At 42.9% G+C, this 21,751-nt stretch overlaps 1 protein-coding gene across 1 annotated transcript in view; it reads left to right on the forward strand.

The window, feature by feature from the left end:
• The first annotated feature begins 4,568 nt into the window (after window positions 1-4,568).
• Window positions 4,569-21,751, forward strand: part of PDE11A (phosphodiesterase 11A) — a 407,012-nt gene continuing 389,829 nt past the window's right edge. The window contains exon 1 of the mRNA XM_061135538.1: window positions 4,569-5,570. Within this exon, the coding sequence (XP_060991521.1) occupies window positions 4,692-5,570 (879 nt within the window). The 5' untranslated portion in view covers window positions 4,569-4,691. The remainder of the gene's footprint in view (window positions 5,571-21,751) is intronic.

Here is a 21,751-nt window from a genome sequence, read left to right on the forward strand (position 1 = left end):
GAAAACTGAGCGCCGAAAAATTGATGCTTTTGAACTATGGTGTTGGAGAAGACTCTTGAGAGTCCCTTGGGCTGCAAGGAGATCCAATCAGTCCATCCTAAAGGAGATCAGTCCTGTGTGTTCATTGGACAGAATGATGCTGAAGCTGAAACTCCAATACTTTGGCCACCTCATGCGAAGAGTTGAGTCATTGGAAAAGACCCTGATGCTGGGAGGGGTTGGGGGCAGGAGGAGAAGGGGACGACAGAGGATGAGATGGCTGGATGGCATCACCGACTCGATGGGCATGAGTTTGAGTAAACTCCGAGAGTTCGTGAGGGACAGGGAGGCCTGGCGTGCTGCGATTCATGGGGTCGCAAAGAGTTGGACATGACTGAGCGACTGAACTGAACTGAACTGAAGGTTTCATCCAGTACTAAAATTTAATGGTCTGCTTTGTAATAACAAAAGTTACCTTGGAAGTAACCCAGGGATTTTCATGTTGCTCAATAAATGCTAATTGATAATGACAGTGATAAAGTAATGAAAACTTGGATCAGGTTATACTTGAAAATGAGTTATTCTTGAAAGGAATAGGAAGGGAAGACCCCTTGATCTACTCCAGGGAGGGGCTGCTTGGTCAATATTTCTAGTCTGGTGGAAGTATAGATAGGAAAGGAGCCTGCAGAGTTTCTCCCTTGAGATGACTGATCTATCTTCACGATATCGTATCTTTTCAGGGTGAGTACCATAGAGGGTTTTGTTGATTGCAAATGTGGGTGTACGGTTTATTATAGACAGTTGTGATGGAATTAGCAGGGAGCAGAAGAGGGCAGAATTATACAGAAAATTCTTTGGCGTTATAGCATCCATTATTTCCTAAAGGGACTTCCTCAAGGTTCCATATTGGGCCAAGTATTTGTCCTCTGCTCCTCCAGATATTACTCAAATCCTGCTCTACTCTCTGCCCAGGAGGGATGACATGGATTCCATCAACAAGCTCCTCATCTCTAGCTGGGTCTGGTCAGGATAGGAGGGAGGGGGAAGAAGGAGATCAAGTTATTTATTCCTGAGATCCCTCCTTTGAGGTCAGCTTGAGCTGTCCGTGTCATTTGACAGGCTGCCACTGCTTCTCTCCAGGCTTAGTCAGCGCACAAGCCTCTCTCCTGCTCTCATCAGGTCTAGGGGAGGTGACTTCCCTGTGGCTGTGAGTCCCAGTTCCTTCACTATCACTGTGGTTTACCTATATACTTCACCTTTGTAATTGGTCCCTTTGTGAATTTACCCTCTTAGAATTACTTTGAGTGCACTCTGTTTCCTGCTGGAATCTTGACCAGCGCACATACTGTTCTACAAATGGAGTATGAAGAGGAAATGGCAGTTGGGGCCGTATTGCCACACATCTTACTAGGTAGCCCTCCACCACAGCCTCTGGACCATCTTAATTGTGCTGTCTGTCACCCTTGCATTGTCTTCCTCAGATTGCCTTCTTTAGTGACTTCGTGAGCCAAGCAGGGAATGAGGCTCCAGCCCATTCAAAACCAAGCCAGAAATGCTCAGATTTTTCCCCTACCCTTCCCAGCATTCTACTCCCACTCCTCTTGGCAGCGGAGACGGAGATTCTCAATCAAAGGCTGAGGTTTCGTCTTGGTCTTCTTTTGTTCCCAGAGCCTGGAACATAATACACGCTAAGCAAGCGCTTACATAATGAATACATGGAGGATGGAATTGAAGAAATGTCCATTTATTAAGTGCCGTTTCCAGGCAGCCCAGGGGTGGTCCGCTTCTCTCCCTTCCTTGAAGAAGCTCATTGCTTCTCTTGCCTCCTTGCACAGCAGTCGAGTGCTGGTAAATGGCTTTTGTTGTTGTTTTAATAACAGCTTTAATGAGATATAATTCACACGCCATACAATTCTTCACCCTTTTAAAGTATACAGGCCAGTGGTTTCAGTATATTCACAGATCTGTGCAACCATCACCACACTCAGTTTCAGAACATTTTGATTACTCCTGCAAAAACCTTTTATTCATTAGTGGTTACCCCCCACCCCCAACTTTCCTACATCTTCCCTTGCCCTCATCCCCTGGTAACCACTAATCTATGGATTTGCCTATTTTGGACACTTCATATAAATGAAATCATACAGTATGTGGTCATTTGTAAGTGGCTTCTTTCTTTGCACACTGTTTTCAAGCTTCATTCAAGTTGGAGCATATTTTAGTACTTCATTTGTTACATATACATTTTTTTCCACTGTATGGGTACACCACATTTTATTTATCCATTCATCAGTTGGTGGGCAATTGAAATGTTTCCTCTGAATTCTAGCAGGCATTTAACAACTAGCAATCGGGCAGGGCTTGGTGGGAAAGTCCTGATTCATAGCATTTGTTGATTTCATGTTGTAAATACTCCCATCATGGCAGATTGCAAGCTACATGATGTCACTGAACATGAAGGGGTTATGGGTGCTGACCCCTGTGCAGTTGAAAATCTACCTATAACTTATAGTTGGCTCTCTGCATCAGTGGTTCTGGCTCATGGATTCAACCAACCCCAGACTGTGTAGTACTGTAGTAATTATTGCTGGAAGATAACTGTGTATTTGTGGACCTGAAGTTCAAGCCCCTGTTGTTCAAGGGTCAACTCTATGTATTTCATTTGTTGACTGGCCACCTCCCCAGCATAATGTAAGCTCCATGAAGGCAGAGTCTTTGTTCACAGTTGCACTCCCAGTGCCAAGGCCGTACCCTTAATCACAGCACTAAGCTGGGGTATTTGGAATTTTTGAACAAGTGCCTCTCTTCTCCCTCTCTCCTCCTCCCATGACTGTCAGAGGAATGTTTAGGAATGTTTAGAGAACATTCTGCGCCAACCCCTGCATCTCTGTTACCAGCAGAGCTAGGAGTCCTCTGACACAGGTGGGAGACAACCCACTGATGTGGCTGAGAGAGTGCCTCACTCTGGAGCCAATCTCAGCAGATCTGCATCCCGGCTCTGACACCACCTCACTGTGTGCGTTGGGTACTTTACTCAACTTCTCAGAGCTTCCCATCTTTAGAACAAGATAATAAGAGTCCCCACATCATAAATTTGTTGTGAAGGTTAACATGTTAGTGTAAAGTGATCAACATAGCAAGTGTTCGGTGCGCTTGTTGTTTTAGCTGTGAGGACATCATCTGGAGCACGCTTTACTTACTGTGGAAGTCACCTGCGTGTCTCCCACGTGGAGCCCCATGAAAATGTCACTACCTTTTCCTTTGCAGCTTTTCTGTTACCCTGGTTGCTGGCATTCTGTAAGAGCTCGTCTAGATTGTCCTGCTGCCCAGGGAACTGGATGATTCTCCAGCCGCTCTTGTTTCTCACAAAAGAGGAGACCCTTGGGCTTCAAGAAGGGGTCATCAGGCTGCGTCTCTTTGCCAGGAAATTACCCAAGCTTAGCAAGTAGGTTGGAAAAGGCCCAAGGGAAACCTGGTGTCATTCTTAGCCTAACTAGTAGAGACTAGACAGGCTGGAGAAAGAAAAGCCTCCTACAGAGGAGAAACCTTTACCCACAGCCCTTGGATACTGAAACTAAAGGAAGCCTTCCCTTTCTTGCCAAACTGAGTGGAGAAAGGAGATGGCAAGTGGTTCAGGAAAAGAAGAGAGGCACCCTGTATGTATGGAAGCCCCGAGGCCCTTAAGTCTACTTTACTGCGCGCTCCTGCTAGGCAGGGCTCCCAAATCCAAGGGACTGTGTTTTACAGCCTCCTTCCATGTACCACCCTCCTGTACCCAACCCGGGTTCAGTGAATTTGGTTAAAGTCATGAATTGCTCAGACGGGGTACTTCATTTAGTAATTTCCGTAAATCCAGTTCCGTACCTATTTACTGAACACCCACAAGGAGCTGGGTAGTATTAGTGGGCAGTCCCAGGAATCCTAGGAGCCAAGAATCCACAGTCATATCCCAGAAAAATAATCCTCCTGTCTCAGAGCATCCTCATTTCCTCGGAGTCAGCGTCTGGGTCTGATCCCTGCAAAACATAAACACTTCCTAGTACTTGGGCTCCCACTGGGCTCCCGCGGGGCCTCCGTGAAACGCTGGAGGACTGAGGGGCGGGGAAGAGGGAGGGCTGGGGAGGTAAGGAAAGAAGGACGGGGAAGGAACGAGGTGCGTCTCCCCTCTAATCTTGTCCCAGTCAGGAGTCTGCGGGTCGTGTTCCCGGGCGCCGATTCCGGCCGGCCAGAGGCTCTTCCAGGAACCGCCTGGCATCCTGGCCGGGGACTCTGGCAGGGCTGGAGCTCGCGTCTCCCTCCTCCCACCCTGCTCCTCCCCGGGGGACCCGCGCCCCGCTCGGGGGCGTGTCCTGCCCTACCGCGCGTCCAGAGCGGTCCACTCATCCGGTACCGGCAGCCGCGGCGGCGGCGGCGGCGGGCGGAGCGAGGCCGCGCTCGCTCGGGTTTTCAGCGCGAGCTGTAGGCGCGGCGGCAGCGCCGCGCGGGCACCTGTGCGGCGCACTAGTAGCAGGACCAGGCTGTGGGGTTCCTGCCGGCCGCCGTCTGAGCCCGAAGGAAGGGGCGCCTCTCAGCCCCTGGGGGTTCCACTGGTCGGCAGAAGCTCGGGGCCGGGATCCCGGTGGGGTAGCCATGGGCAGGACCAGCTAGAGGCCGGAGCAGGGGCTCGTTTGGTCCCAGTGTAGACAGGCAGAGGGAAAGCGGAGTCTGGGACCATGACGGCCTCCCGCCTGGACTTCGGGGAGGTGGAAACTTTCCTGGACAGGCACCCAGAGTTGTTGGAAGATTACCTGATGCGCAAGGGGAAGCAGGAGATGGTGGAGAAGTGGATGCGGAGGCACGGGCAGGGTCAGGGGGCGGTAGGCCCGAGGCCCACCCCGGCCGCCGGCCCGAGCGGCGGCGGAGGCCCGGGACCCGACGGCCCTGCCAGCAGCCAGCCCACCCCGGGCGGTGGGGACTGTAGGGGGGCCCCCATGGGTCCCAGCTGGGCCAGTGGCAGCCGGGGCGATGGGAGCCTGCAGCGGAGAGCTTCTCAGAAAGAGCTGAGGAAGAGTTTTGCCCGCTCCAAGGCCATCCACGTGAACAGGACCTACGACGAACAAGTGACCTCGCGGGCCCAGGAGCCCCTGAGCAGTGCGCGGCGGAGGGCGCTTCTCCGGAAGGCCAGCTCCCTGCCCCCCACCACCGCCCACATCCTCAGTGCCCTGCTGGAGTCGCGGGTGAACCTGCCTCAGTACCCCCCTACGGCCATGGACTACAAGTGCCACCTCAAAAAGCACAACGAACGACAGTTTTTCCTGGAACTGGTCAAGGATATCTCCAATGACCTTGACCTTACCAGTCTGAGCTACAAGATCCTCATCTTCGTCTGCCTCATGGTGGACGCAGACCGCTGCTCTCTCTTCCTGGTGGAAGGGGCGGCTGCTGGCAAGAAGAGCCTGGTCTCCAAATTCTTTGATGTGCACGCAGGGACCCCACTGCTCCCCTGCAGCAGCACGGAAAACTCAAACGAGGTGCAGGTCCCCTGGGGCAAAGGTATCATTGGTTATGTCGGGGAGCATGGAGAGACGGTCAACATTCCCGATGCCTACCAGGTAGGACTTTGCATTGTCCCCTTCCAGAGCCCCATTGGTCTGGGAGGCAAGCCTTCTGTTACCCTTTGGCATGCACAAACACATTAACTTCTGTTCTTTACTATATGAATTTTGCTATTTAAACTCCTTCTGAGTTTAGATTAGTTTGAATGTTACTATACCTTCTTTGACAGAATGGTCTTTTACGAACACACAGTGACTTGTGGAAAATTCATATAACATACAGAGATACATTTTTGTATCCAGTAATACCTCATGTTTCTTTGTCAAGATACCTTGTCTTTAAGAATATCAGTGTGTGGTTTTAGGATGCATTTTTTTAAGGTGCTGGAAAAAGATGTCTACTCCAGAATTCCAGTGTTAGTCTGAAGCAAATGGGTATGTTGGTGTCTCTGGTGTCGTTTGGGGACCATAATGCATTTCATTCTCATTCCAGATTGGGAAGGGATCAAAGTGCCTAGCTATTTCCTTAGCCCCTTCTCTTACATGAGTTCCAAGGTAAGGAAGACGAAGAAAAGAGGAGGAAGAATGGGTTTCTGACCCATTTATGCCTTTTTTTTTTTTTTTTTTCCTTAGCATCTATTTTAACTGCTGCTGTTGTGGAGTTGAGAGAACTTGGACAAATTGAAGAGTTATTTAGGTTTGAATCCAGCATTATCTGCAGTGGGCTCTTGACTGAGCAAATAAGTTTTTAGTTTGTGAAGCAAATGAAAAATTGATAATTTTCTAGCAATTTCAAAGGCAATGAGCACGGTGAATGTGCTGGATTCAGGTAGAAAAGGAAGCCCATCATGTTGTTGTCTCGTGTTTCTAAGCCTTTCATTTTCACAGTGACTTGAACTTGATATTAGATCCTGGTTCTGAAAGTCAGTCCATTCTAATTTCTTCAGTATCACTTCCCTGAACATAATGAAACTGGATGCCACTTTCTAGGAGACTTCTTTGAGGTTCATAATAATGGACAGTTCTTTTCCTTGGTCATGAAAGTTTTGTTGTCATTTGATGAGCACGTCCAGTTGTCTAATAAAGCTGCAGGTTTCTCTTGAGTTTGATGCTGCTGCTCACAATAGCAAAAGTGGTGGGAAGGACCCTAAAAGTAAAATTTTCTCTGTTTCATCTGAAAGTTGGTAATATTACATAGGAAATTGAGGAGCTTGTCTTGAAACCAAGTTTCTTGTTTTTGTGGGATGTCTATCAATATCATGTTTTAATGTTAAGGAATGCCTATCACAATACCATTTTTGTTAACTTGTTTATTGATTAGATTCATTATTCATTATATCCTTCTTAAAGACTTTAATCAGTTTAGGACAAACAAGCAATGAGTGATCTTTAGTAGGTGTTTATTTCTCTATAACTTTAGAAAACCATGGGAAGAAATAAAAACATTTAGTAATTGAAATGTTGAAGATTCTGTAAAAAGTTGAACAATCACAAACTTTTCTTTTTCATTATTTCCACATCTTTATTGTGTGCTTGGGTGAAAAAAAAAAAATCCCTTCCTGGTAGGATGATGCTTGTTATAGCCTGGAATTGCAGTCTTTTCTCTCTATTGCTTTTACTTTTCTTATTCTTCCCCAATTGATTTTCTCCCATTTCTGTAGTTTTTATTTTTTACTCCCTTCTGTTAGCTCCTAACTTCTACTTAATGCTGTTCAAATATACTGTCTTCTCTTCAACAGCATAATTCTCAGCTTCCTCAGCAGTTAACTCGTCTTCCTGCTGCCTAGTATTGTGTTAGAGGTGTTATCACAGGCATAGAAAATCAAGCTTTCAGAAGCTGATGTTTCTTCTGGCCCTACTCTTATTCTGAAGACAGAGGGTAAGGCAGAGTTGCCTTTTAATATTGGAAACTGACATTGAGAATGAAGAGTTCTTTTTACCTTCCCCAGGTAGTAATGATGGCTGTAAAGACTGGGTTGGTGAGAGAACTGGCCAAAGACAGGAAGGGAAAGAGTTATAGAATTATAGAGTTTGAGATCTTGATCCACTCCTTGTCTTCATTTTGATCTGCTTAGGAAATTTCTCTGTCTTTCTTCATTGGTTTCTTTCAAAATATGTATTTTTGACCCGGTGTGTTTTGCTTCATTTTTATTTCACTACTTTTCCTTGATAAAATTACTTTTTTTCTTTATTATGGTACACTAGTTCACCACTAGTGTGACTCTAGGAGAATTTCTTGATTTCTGAGTCTCAATTTACTCATATGTGAAATGGGAATAATAACACCTCTGTAGTAAAGATCATTGCTTTGAAAATAAAGTGAGATGCTGTAGTAAAGCCCCCCCAACAGTACCTGGCACAATCCAGTTATTCAGGAAATAGTAACAGTTTATGATGACAACAATAATATCTGGTTTACTAGTGTTCTTCTTTTTCCTCTTTCTCTCATTTTTAATTGTTTTTCTTCTTATCTGGGGCTGAGATATGAACTCAGCACATATTGACCAGCCTTATCTTTCCCTAAGTCATACTCCACCCTTAAATTAAATATTTTAGAACTAACTTTTCTTTCAAGGAATATGGAAATGTCTACTCTTTCACCCTTTGCTTAAGATTACTCTAAATGTGACTGAAAATTCTTGACCATATCTTATCCTATCAAAAGTTCTACATTTTGTTCCTTTTAGAGCTCAGGCAATTTAAAACTTTTTATAGTGTTGTATTAATATTGCATCCTTCCCAAGTTATAGCATTTTCCCTTATCCTTTCCATTTCCTGCTATTATAGATTTCTCTTAATGAAAACTGACCACCTTCCAAATGCATGTTCTCTTATCACAATATTGTTGTAATTCTGATCATACATGTAAACATCTTGAAGTTCCTATGTGAAAATATAACTATCCTCTCTGATTTTTTAATTAACTACTATATTTTTAAGGCATTTCTTGCTTAAGTTCAATTAGTGTGCTTTTTTTCTTCAGGGGATGAACTTATCACATGGAGTTTGAAAATTTAATCATTTAATAAGATTGATGATCCCCTTAGAGGTTCAGAATGTGGGTGAGAGAAAGGCACTGAAAATGCTTATGAAATTACGATAATAAGCATGGCATCCTGAAGTCAAGAATAGACTAATGCAGTACTAAAGTCGAATAAAAATTTTGAAAGCAAAAATACTTCTTGGTTTATTTCATTATTTTTCACTACTTTCCTCAGTTAGTCCTGAAAAAAGGACTTGAAATTAGGAGGCAAAGAATTGCAAATAAAAAAAAAAATTCCTTTTACATAGTCAGTGTAGCTCACAGTGACTGCAAGCTACCTTTTCCCCTGTCAGCTCCAAGTTATTAAACAAACCACTTTAATATAGTAATGAAAAAATTGCCCTCAAGAGGTTGAAAATAAGAGCCCTCAAATAACAGGTGTTCTCTTTGAAGTTATTCTAAGCATTCAGAGTATAGCACTTTAAACATTAATAAAAAGGGTGAGATGATATTTTAGTTAGTGTTGGTAATGATGATACAGGTGTTTGATAGGCTTTGGGTTTGAAAAACAGTCAGGATGTTTTGTTAGGTGAGCTGAGAGGAGTAAAGGGGATGACACAGAAGGGTTACAGGTGTGCCAGGCTTTCAGAAAACCTGACCTGTTTACACAACAGATTCATTTATTCATCAGTTCCAACAAACATACACTGCGTGCCTATTATACCTAAGCCCCAGCTAGGGAGCCTGTGGGTGTACAGAAGTAAGAGGACTTGCTTCTTGCTTTCCAGGTACTTCCAAGAACAAGGTTGTGGACTATTCATGAACAAGTAATGCCAAGTGGTACTAAATAAATGACATGAACTGAATGGCATTAGTCAGAGAGGAAAATGGAGTCGCACTGTGACTTGGCTCATTGTAGAAGACTTCATGGAGGAGGTGTCATTAAAACTGGGACAAAGGTTAGATTTCACTGTTGGAGATAGCTGTGGAGTAGGGAAAGGCTTGCAGGTACAGCAAAATGACCTCAGCAGAAACACAATAGTAGGCAACCCAAAATATGTTTAGAGGAGAGCGAGTGGTTTAATTTGGCTAAAGTATTGCATATGCTGTAGGATGGGTATGCAAAAGTAGGATGACGGCAAAAGAAAGAATCTTAAGTACCCGACTAAAGAATTTGAGCTTCCCTAGCAATAAGCCATGGGGCTTCCCAGATGGCTCAGTGGCAATGTATCCCCCTGCTAAGCAGGAGATATAGGTTTGATCCCTAGAGAAGGAAATGGCAACCCACTCCAATATTCTTGGAAGACTGGAGAAGGAAAGACCCCCACCCCCCCAGGAGAAGAAAATGGCAACCCACTCCAGTAGTCTTGTCTGGGAAATCCCATGGATGGAGGAGCCTGGTGGGCTATAGTCCATGGGGTCACAACAGATTTGGATATGACTTAGTGGCTAAACAATGACAACAACAGTAAGCCACAGGAAGCATTTGAGAACTTTTTAGCATGGTCAGAGTGGTGTTTTGGGTAACCTGGTGGCAGTGGCTGAATGGATTGAACAAGGAAAGGCTCAAAACTGTGAAAATAATTTGAAATCTATGATGATGGCATGGTGGAGCCAGATGAACTACTGCACTAAAGCACGAAAAGTAGGAATAGACAGCAGAATTATGTGGGGATGTCCTGCAGGTGTGAATTTGGGCAAGGAGAGAGGTAAGTCAGTGATGACTCAGATTCTACACCTGGGAAATGTGGAGAAGGGTAATGCTGTCATTAAAAATAGAAGCTTGAATGAGTAGAGATTTTAAGTGGAGCCAGCTACATAATTTGTGGAGCTCAGTACAAAATGATTAAGCAGGAGCCTGACTGGAGGTGGAGAAGGCAATATTGCCTTCCCAAGGGTCTGCTGCCGCAACCCATAGCAGATGTGTGACCCTCAAGTGGTTTCAACTTTCATGCTGAGAAATTCTTGGTACCTGGACTGTGAGCGAGAGGCCCTTTTGAGTGGCCTGCTGAATGCGCCGTAGAGCTGCCAGCTCTGGGTGGGGATGACCACCGCCTTGTTCCTCTTCATGATGGAGTGGGGCATGCACCTGACCCTTGCCCCATCCCACCCAGACCCCAGCCAGGAGCAGAGGGCAATGGCAAATCAGTTGGGCCTCACCTCCAACTGCTTGCAGCTCTGGTCTCAGGGCACGGCTGACAAGGGGTATACGGGTGGGGCTTGGGGTACCAGGCAGTAAGAATCAGTGGCCAAGAACCAGTCCTAGGCAGGCAGTGGGATGGGAGACTGACTGTGAGCTCTGAACTCATATACCATTGTCCTATTGGACTTCATTTACAAAGCATGACTTCAAAGATAAAATTATTGAGAATTTCACACAGTCACAGCATTAAACCTCAAGCAGGGAGCCCCCCTGCAACTGCACCGGTTACAAGCTTACGAAGCCAGCCCTGATTCTGAGTCACACTGGTGGAAGAGTTCAATTTTATTCCAGTCTAGTGTTTACTGCCTTTGTATGGCCTCAGCTCCATCCTAATTAAATTCTGTGCCGTTTTAAATGCCCAGATAGTGCTTTTCTATTTCTGTGTTTTTCATTCTTTCTGCCAGGATGCCTCTTTCCCCATCTTTGCTCATTCAGGTCTTGCTTTGCTTTCTCATGATGTAAGAAAGGAGAGCTGATTGCTTCTCCTTGAAGAGACAAAAAAAACAAACAAAAAATTATGCAGAAAGTTATATTTAAGAATGCATTGTACTATACTGCTATTATTAACATATATAAAACAATAATACAGCAGTTATATAATAATTCATTTTCACAGAATTTCATTGTTCACTTTATTTTAGAATAATTTTCATTGAAATAAATACATTTAAAAGTGTTTGGTTTCAGAGGGGATCAATTTCATGTGTATAGAAAGTTCAATGGTGAATATGCTTCATTTCCTGATAAGCCAGTGCTGATCAACATGGGTCTATAGCCCTGTGATTTGAGTTGCTGAGATTTGCTCAAAAGACAGATGTTCATCTCACCCCAACACTAGAATTACAAAACAGTTTCATGAAATCTTGTTTCAGCTTTCTCCATAGTGTTTTAAAAATTCCCTCAAGCCCACAACCATGTTCACTAGCCCAGAACAAGAATTGATTTTGTGTTTGAAGCAGGAAACATTTGCTATTTCAGCTGCTCTTCCTGACAGACACATGATCATGATAAACACAGTGACAAATTGCATTTGCTGCTTTGAACATGAGGAGAGATTACAGAAAAGTACAGTTCCTACAGAATCATGGAGAGGTAATTTAAGGCTAACTTAATTTTTTTTCCCAGCCCATAAGCTAAATGTTTACTAATCTGACCAATTTATTTTGGCTCCTAAGGATTGGGTCACCTGTTTATTTACAAGCTGGCTTAATTTGAAAGTCAGTGTTTCATGTTTAATATAGTGTTGAAGAGTCATATGAAGCTTTCCACTGAAAAAAGCTTTGAGTTGTTTCATAGGAAAGTCAACAAGATATTTGAGTCCATTACTTGCTACTTTAGTCACTTATTTTAAGGATGGTTTGCATTTAACCACATTCTTTTGGAAAGAGGAATTTGAATCATAAAAGAAGTAGTTTGCTCATAAATAGTGGGTTGGAGTTCTAATATGTTGGGAGAAACTTTGGTTTCCAATCATTCATAGGCATTCAGGCTAAATTTATTTGTTTATTTATTTTTAGGATTAAAATAATAAAATTTCCTGGTGTAAAAAACTGTTTATTTTCTGTAACTCCAAGAGTTTCTTATTAATTGGTTGTCTCAATGACTGAACAGTGTTTCACACATTAATGATAAATTCTGTTTCCTTTCCTAAAATATAGCTTTAGGCTGTTGCAAATTTAGTCGAAGAGATCTTTTTCACCTGAGTGAAAAAAAAATGAGGAACCTTTGAGATGTCTTTTTAGAGTATCAATTTTTAAAAAATGTAAACATGATAGAAGGGAAAAGGAAGTCCTGCTGTTGATTAAGAAGAACTCTATTTATGGAGCATTAACTAGGAACCTGGCATTAGCTATTGAACAGGCATTGCCGCTTTTAATCCTCCCAACAATCCCCAGAGGTAGCTATTACCACCCCCATTTTATAGAAGAAGAAACTAAAGCTTGGAGAGGTTAAGAAATTTGCTGAAAGTCACTCAGCTGTTAAGTGAGGGAGCTGGGATTCAAGGTGAGGTCCTGGGACTGTAAAACCTTCATGCCCAGCCACTCTCAGTGTGGTCTCTACTGACCACTGGCTGTTGTGTGTATATTCAGGTCTGTCCCTTTGCCTTTCCTTTTTCTCCACCCATTTAAATTCTCTCATCCTTTAAAGCCTATCTTCATGAAGCTCTTTCTGACCCCTGGCCCATGCCACCTGAACTGGATATAAACTCTTCCTCATTTGAACTTCTGTAATGCTTTAAATCATGAGAAATGCTGGGCTGGAAGAAGCACAAGCCGGAATCAAGATTGCCAGGAGAAATATCAATAACCTCAGATATGCAGATGACACCACCCTTATGGCAGAAAGTGAAGAGGAACTAAAGAGCCTCTTGATGAAAGTGAAAGAGGAGAGTGAAAAAGTTGGCTTAAAGCTCAACATTCAGAAAACTAAGATCATGGCATCTGGTCCCATCACTTCATGGCAAATAGATGGGGAAACAGTGGAAACAGTGGCTGACTTTATTTTGGGGGGCTCCAACATCACTGCAGATGGTGATTGCAGCCAGGAAATTAAAAGACACTTACTCCTTGGAAGGAAAGTTATGACCAACCTAGAGAGCATGTTAAAAAGCAGAGACATTACTTTGCCAGCAAAGGTCCGTCTTGTCAAGGCTATGGTTTTTCCAGTAGTCATGTATGGATATGAGAGTTGGACTATAAACAAAACTGAGCACTGAAGAATTGATGCTTTTGAACTATGGTGTTGGAGAAGACTCTTGAGAGTCCCTTGGCCTGCAAGGAGATCCAACCAGTCCATTCTAGAGGAGATCAGTCCTGGGTGTTCATTGGAAGAACTGATGTTGAAGCTGAAACTCCAATCCTTTGGCCACCTGATGTGAAGAGCTGACTCATTTGAAAAGACCCTGATGCTGGGAAAGATTGAGGGCAGGAGGAGAAGGGGACGACAGAGCATGAGAAGGTTGGATGGCATCACCGACTCAATGGATATGGGTTTGGGTGAACTCCGGGAGTTTGTGATGGACAGGGAGGCCTGGCGTGCTGCGGTTTATGGGGTCGCAAATAGTTGGACCCGACTGAGCAACTGAACTGAACTGAGTGCTTTAAATATGCTTCTTTCTGGGTACATAAATGACTACTTGACTGTGAACTTAGTATCATGACTTTTTTCATTCACTGCAGTGTAGGGCTTAATACAAGGTTTTCTATTCAATTGAATAATTACCACTGACACCTCCTTATATGGTTAGTTCAACCACCTCTAAGCAGAAATTTTAGCCTATCCAGCTGATATAACTACTACTATTCAGCTAATGTGGACAGTTAAACCAGGAAATTAATTTCCTGAGCACATCTTTTAATTGTTTGTACCTTATTTTATAGATTAAAAAAAAATAGGAGCTTATCAAGCCCAGATAACTGGTGAGTTATCTGAACTGCTTTTCTGCATTAATTGATTTTTATGTTAATTGCTGGACCCCACCTCCCATCTTCTCATCTCCTCCATTGTTTGTTTTCCTTTTACTTCATTTCGCGTGGAGACCATATTATAGAGAAAGTGGATTTCCACTGACCAAATAGTAACAACTAGCAACAGCCTACTGCCAACTTCTTCAAAGCAAAAACAGACTGGGGGCATGACCGTTCCAGCTAATTGAACTTTCTAGTTTTCTTATGATTACCTCATTCATAAGAAATGAGGACAACAGAGGATGAGATGGTTGGATGGCATCACTGACTCAATGGACATGAGTTTGAGCAAGCTCCAGGAGCTGGTGATGGACAGGGAAGCCTGGTGTGCTGCAGTCCATGGGGTCGAAAAGAGTCGGACATGGTTGAGTGACTGATCTGAACTGACTGACTATTGAAGATTAAACACCTTTTCCAGGATTAGGTCTTGAAAACGTTAGGATTTTTTCTTTGAAAATATTTTCAGATATGAGGGATTATATAGACAACCTTATACTTACTTATAATGTGCTTATGGAGCTCTTTATTATATTGACCAACCTTTCATGAACGTTGAACTTTCAAGTTTATTGATTGCATATCTTATGTTTCATATACTCAAAAGGTCTCATAAAAATTTTAACTTCTGAGATGATTGCACTTTACATCCTGGTCTTCCCAAGATGTAGTTATTAGATGTCCATTTGGGCATGTCTAAGTGAAAGCCATCTCTTTCCCTTCTGTTCCTCACAGTTATCTCACCAATAAATTTAGCTGTTTGCTACACCTCCTCCTCAGCCCTCCTGGTATTTAAGGGTAAACAGTACAGCTACGCTTGCTTTGTAGAAATGAACTGCTGCTCCTAGATCTGAAGAGGAGGGTGCAACTACCAGAGTCCTGTGGGAGTTAACAGAGCTGTCTTTCCCACAGGGCTGGGAGAGGAGCCCAGCCACTGGCAAACCATGACCTGGACCAGAGGGGCCAGGGAACATTGCCCTTCTCACACCCTCTATGGCCTGCCAGTGCCACTCACTGATTGAACCCAGGCTTGGTTGAGGCAAAGGGAGCCCTGGTCATTGGAGTCAGCCTCCTGGCACAGGACAGGACAGTGAAAGGTGGCAAGTGCATCTGGAGAACCAAATGGGGACTATCCAGGGTCACCAGGGATATTAGTTTATTCACCAGGGATGTAAATATGTAGGGAGACCAAGTCAGGTAGGAATATCCTTCACTGAAGACTGAGTTTCATGAGTCTAGAGCACAGAGATTGAAATCTGTTGAAAACAAGTTCAGAAATGTTCTCTTTGGCGCTCTTATTCTCTCCAAGTAGTTCTGGTTACTCCTGATGTCCTGTTTCCCAGAAGAAATCCTATAGGAGGCAACCTGGGCCAAAGACACTCTCAGGGAAGAGATGACCTTGGTCTAGTCTATGGAACTTCTTCCCTGCAATGCCTGATTAATCCCACTTGTTTGAGAATTGAATTCTTAGCTCACTAATTACTTTGTTAAACTGTAAGCCACATCAGAGTGTAAGAGAACATGTTCTAGACTTGGCGACAGGAATCTTGGATTCTATTCTCAATTCTGCCTTAGTTTTTTCAGTTATAACATAAGGATAAAATGTTCAGACATGTCTACCCCATATGGTATTTTGTGAGGATATAATCATTTGATTCTAATGAGATAGTAATTGGAAAGCATATTCAAAAGGGTAAAGTAAGAAATGTAAGGCTTTATTAATATTTTTAACTGCAGAGTCTGGCAACATTTGTTCACAGGGCCTCGCTCTGGTAAGGACCTTGCACATAAAAGAACTTTGACTTAAAACATGGTAGTACCTGTATTTGCTGTATTTTCTTTCTTTTTTCATTTCTAATTTGCTCCCATCATCTTATTTTGAATTAAAAAACTTTAAAAATTTATTTTTTAATTGGAGGAAAATTGCTTTACAGTGTTGTTTTGATTTGTGCTGCATGACAACGTAAATCAGCCACAATTATACATATATCACCTCCCTACTGACCCTCCCTCCCTTCCCTCATCCTACCTTTCTAGGTCATCACAGACTACCAGGCTGGGCTCCCTATGTTATATAGCAACTTCTCACCAGCTATCATTTTACACACAGTACTGTATCTATGTCGATGCTACTTTCTCCATTCATCCCACCCTCTCCTTCCCCGACTGTGTCCACAAGTCCATTCTCTATTTCTGTATCTCCATTCCTTCCCTGCAAATAGATTCATCAATACCATCTTTCTAGATTATAAATATATATATATATATATATATGTTAATATACTATCTTTCTTTTCTCTTTCTGACTTACTTCAGTCTGTATAACAGGCTCTAGTTTCATCTACCTCATTAGAACTGACTCAAATGCATTCTTTTTCATGGATAAATAATACTCCATTGTATATATGTACCACGACATCTTTATTCATTCATCTGTTGATGAATATCTAGGCTTTTTTTCTTTCTGTATTATTGGTATTCTTGGTATTTGGGACGTCAATCCTGGAGAGACTGCCCCTTCGAGGGTTAGCTAATACCTGGTCATAGCAAATGACTCCCCTTTAAGTGCACCTTCAATCTGCAAAGCAACCAATCCAGAGCCCACCTCCCCAGATATCTCTTTTATAAACTCTCACCAATCATCTATTAAACCAATAGTCCCCCACCCTAAGTCACTGCAGGATCAGATCTTGCACAACTGGGAACCGCCCTAGGGACCACCCCTAAAGTCCAGAACCTGTTGACTTACTCAAATCATCCCCTAAACCTGCCTTGTGCACTCCTTCCAGAGAGAACATCAATAAAGATGCTTGGCCATGCTCTACTCTCTCCCCTTCTCCAGACTGACTCTGGTCCATCCCCATGTGGCCCTGCCTGTTTCCTATTTCTAGGGATCTGGGAATATAACCCTCCTCATTCATGACAGTCATTTCTGTATCTGCATGTCTTACCATACCTGATTAAGATGAATCCTGGGCACATTTTAACACACATAGTACATGAGGCCTTATACACAGGTAATGATTACTTTAAAATATAAAGCAATCAAATGCTTTAAATGAATATTAGACTGTCAGGATTTACTGACCATAGTACATATTCTATATTTAACAACCATAAAAAAGTTGTGTTAAATTTTTTTCACAATTGATCAATATTCTTATTTTTCTACTTTTGCCTATGCCAAAATTTCCAGGCAGTAAATTCTCATGTGAAATCTCCAGATTGATCATTTGTAGCTTTATTCTCAAAATCCTAGGGATCTGACAACATTTGAATCCACTGTACGTATGTGCATGCTACTCTGACTCTTTGTGACCCCATGGACTGTAGCCCGCAAGCTCCTCTGTCCATGGGATTCTCCAGGCAAGAATACTGGAGTGGGTTGCCATGCCCTCCTCCAGAGGATCTTCGCCACCCAGGGGTCAAACCCGCATCTCTTAGTGCCACCTAGGAAGCCCCTACTTGTGAACGAAATAAACTCTGGCACCTGACATTAAAGGGTAGATGAACATTAAATCTCACTGCTTGTAATCAAGCTAGGCAGAATCTATGACATAATTTTAAATGTGTTGACTATTCACTAAATAAAAGAATCTATCTTGTGGTTTTTTTGGTTAGGACTTGGTGTTAATTTTAGTGCCATGCATTACCCTTTTTGTACTTTTGCTACATATATTACTTTGTCAGATTATCAGAATGTTTTAACCTTTACTTTTTTTCAATTAAAAAAAATTACATGGTACTCATTTTTCATTTAAATGACTACACACAGTTTAATGAGCTAATAGTTTTCATGGGTATTTGGCAACTTAATGTGTATGATTACATATTTAAAGTTTTAATAACGGCTGTGATGGAATTAAGAACTGTAGGTTTGGGACCTTGTGGAAAAGATTATCCCAGGGTTGCTAAGGAAACCAATCTAGATTTCTGTTCTTTTCTCCACAGAGTCCTCTGGAAAAGTGAAGCTATAACCCTGTCTCTAATGGCCACTTTATGGAGTAGCCACTGTCCCCCTTAGCCTCCTCCTCCTCTTGCTTTCAGAGGAGCACTCAGTGGTGGAGTGTGCCCTCTGTACAGTGGTCAAGTCTGGCTTCTTTTTTCCCACCTTCAGGTATGAGTCTGGGGCCAGATTCTTCTCTCATCTCCTCTGTTTGGAGCACTGGCTTTGAAAGCCCAGGCCAGCCACAGCCTGGAGACCGTTTATCATAGCCTGGAGACTCTCATGCAGCAATGCCAGGAGGAGAGGAGCCAGGGGCAAGGAGTGTGCCAGACATTGACCAGGCAGGCGGAGGAGTGCAAAATCTCTGGAGAGGAGGCTGATGGTGCAGCTGGGAGGCCAGGCATCTCTAACTTCTCTCATTTGTCATCCGCATCTTAAATGAGCAAATGAGAGGAATAGCTTCTGCTGATTTGGTCCCCCCTTCTTCCCGTGCCTGCTGTGAGTCTCATGGAAAAGCCAGAAAGGAACCGGCACACAGGGAGTACCTACTAATTTAAAATAGAAAGGGCAGGAAAACATTTTTCCACCTCTGAATTAATCAAAATGAGATCTACTATGTTAAATTAAAGAATGAAAAGATCAATTGAGCAAAGAGGAGCCACTGTCATCATAGGGATGTTTTATACTTAAGATCTTGGGTTTCTTTTTCTTTTTTTTCCATTTATTTTTGTTAGTTGGAGGCTAATTACTTTACAATATTGTAGTGGTTTTTGCCATACATTGACATGAATCAGCCATGGATTTACATGTGTTCCCCATCCCGATCCCCCCACCCACCTCCCTCCCCATCCCATCCCTCTGGGTCTTCCCAGTGCACCAGCCCTGAGCGCTTGTCTCATGCATCCAACCTGGACTGGCGATCTGTTTCACCCTTGATAGTATACTTGTTTCAATGCTATTTCTCAGAACATCCCACCCTCGCCTTTTCCCACAGAGTCCAAAAGTCTGTTCTGTACATCTGTGTCTCTTTTTCTGTTTTGCATATAGGGTTATCGTTACCATCTTTTAAACTTCCATATATATGTGTTAGTATACTGTATTGGTGTTTATCTTCCTGGCTTACTTCATTCTGTATAATGGGCTCCAGTTTCATCCATCTCATTAGAACTGATTCAAATGAATTCTTTTTAATGGCTGAGTAATATTCCACTGTGTATATATACCATGGCTTCCTTATTCATTCATCTGCTGTTGGTCAAGATCTTGGGTTTCTGTTAAAGAAACAACCAATTTTACTCTTTAGAGATTGCCTCAAAATAATTGGGATCGAGCATTCATGTATGTAGTAATATAACAATATTAATCATTTCTTGTAGCGACCTTGTGTGTATAATTTAATGCAGGATTATATGGACATAATTTAATGCAAAATGATATGAAAAAATATGAAAGTATAAAATGATATAGATGTGCTTTCTCTCTAGCAAGTGAAGCCAAAATTGACATCCAAGCCACCTCCTCTCTCTGCTCCTGGGTGTTGATCTGACCTTCCTCCTCAATGCTACTTGAGCACCTACCACAGCATCTGGCACATAGGGAATGTAGTAGGTTCTTTGTAAATCATATTTGAATGAATGGAAGAGACGTTAGTACAACCTTTATTTAACCTTAAGGGTGACATGGACTGAGGGGACCACTCTGTCAGTTTGGGTGGCACTGTTGGCATTTTAGACTGGATAATTCTTTGTTAGGTGGGGAGAGAGGTGCGCCTGTGTATAGTAGGATGTTTAACAGTATCCTCTGTTTAACTCTGGCCTCTACCTGCTAGATGCTTGCTTGGTCTTCACAATTAATAATGTCTCTCAGTTCAGTTCAGTCGCTCAGTCATGTCCGACTCTTTGCGATCCCATGAATCGCAGCACGCCAGGCCTCCCCGTCCATCACAAACTCCCGGAGTCCACTCAAACTCATGTCCATCGAGTCAGTGATACCATCCAGCCATCTCATCCTCTGTCTCCCCTTCTCCTCCTGCCCCCAATCCCTCCCAGCATCAGGGTCTTTTCCAGCGAGTCAACTCTTCGCATGAGGTGGCCAAAGTATTGGAGTTTCAGCTTCAGCATCAGTCCTTCCAATGAACACCCAGGACTTATCTCCTTCAGGATGGACTGGTTGGATCTCCTTGCAGTCCAAGGGACTCTCAAGAGTCTTCTCCAACACCACAGTTCAAAAGCATCAATTTTTCGGTGCTCAGCTTTCTTCACAGTCCAACTCTCACATCCATCCATGACCACTGGAAAAACCATAGTCTTGACCAGACAGACCTTTGTTGACAAAGTAATGTCTCTGCTTTTTAATATGCTGTCTAGGTTGGTCATAACTTTCCTTCCAAGGAGTAAGTGTCTTTTAATTTCATGGCTGCAATCACCATCCGCAGTGATTTTGGAGCCCCCCAAAATAAAGTCTGACACTGTTTCCACTGTTTCCCCATCTATTTCCCATGAGGTGATGGGACCAGATGCCATGATCTTAGTTTTCTGAATGTTAAGCTTTAAGCCAACTTTTTCACTCTCCTCTTTCACTTTCATCAAGAGACTCTTTAGTTCCTCTTCACTTTCTGCCATAATGGTGGTGTCATCTGCATATCTGAGGTTATTGATATTTCTCCCGGCAATCTTGATTCCAGCTTGTGCTTCTTCCAGCCCGGCATTTCTCGTGATGTACTCTGCATATAAGTTAAATAAGCAGGGTGACAATATACAGCCTTGACGTACTCCTTTTCCTATTTGGAACCAGTCTGTCGTTCCATGTCCAGTTCTAACTGTTGCTTCCTGACCTGCATACAGGTTTCTCAAGAGGCAGGTCAGGTGGTCTCTTTCAGAATTTTCCACAGTTTATTGTGATCCACACAGTTGAAGGCTTTGGCGTAATCAATAAAGAAGAAATAGATGTTTTTCTGGAACTCTCTTGCTTTTTCGATGATCCAGAGGATATTGGCAATTTGATCTCTGGTTCCTCTGCCTTTTCTAAAACCAACTTGACATCTGGAAGTTCTCAGTTCACGTATTGCTGAAGCCTGGCTTGGAGAAGACTGAGCCAGGTCTTTAGATAATGTCTCTAGATACTGGCAAATGTCCCTTAGGGGCAACTTCTCCCATTTTTAGAAACCACTGATGTAGAATGATTTGGGAGTAATCATGTACTACCTTAGGAATATTTATAACTTTTGATATAGCAATTCCAGATTGCCCTAAGGAAATTTTTATGGATATGTGCAAAGATTTGTTTATATGAATACTCACTGCAGTCTTATTTATAATAATGTAAAAATATCGACTCAAACATCCAACTAGAGGGTTGGATAAATAGACTGTGGTACATCATATAATGGAAAATTTAATCAGAGAAATTGCTCACAAACTATTAAGTGAACAGAGCATATTTAGAGAACAGTAGCATCCCAGTTATCTTTACAATAACAAAAGCATGAGGAAAGGGGTTGAGTTTGGAATCAGACATACTGGATTCAATTCTCAGCCCTACCACTGAGAGTTGCATCCTATTTCACCTCTCTGGTTGTTAGTTTCTGCAGTCCTAATGTGAGAATATTGATTCCTGTCTTAAAAGGATGTCAAAATTAAATAA

The sequence above is a fragment of the Dama dama genome, chromosome 33 (genome assembly GCF_033118175.1).
Source record: "Dama dama isolate Ldn47 chromosome 33, ASM3311817v1, whole genome shotgun sequence".
In the NCBI taxonomy this organism is placed as follows: domain Eukaryota; kingdom Metazoa; phylum Chordata; class Mammalia; order Artiodactyla; family Cervidae; genus Dama; species Dama dama.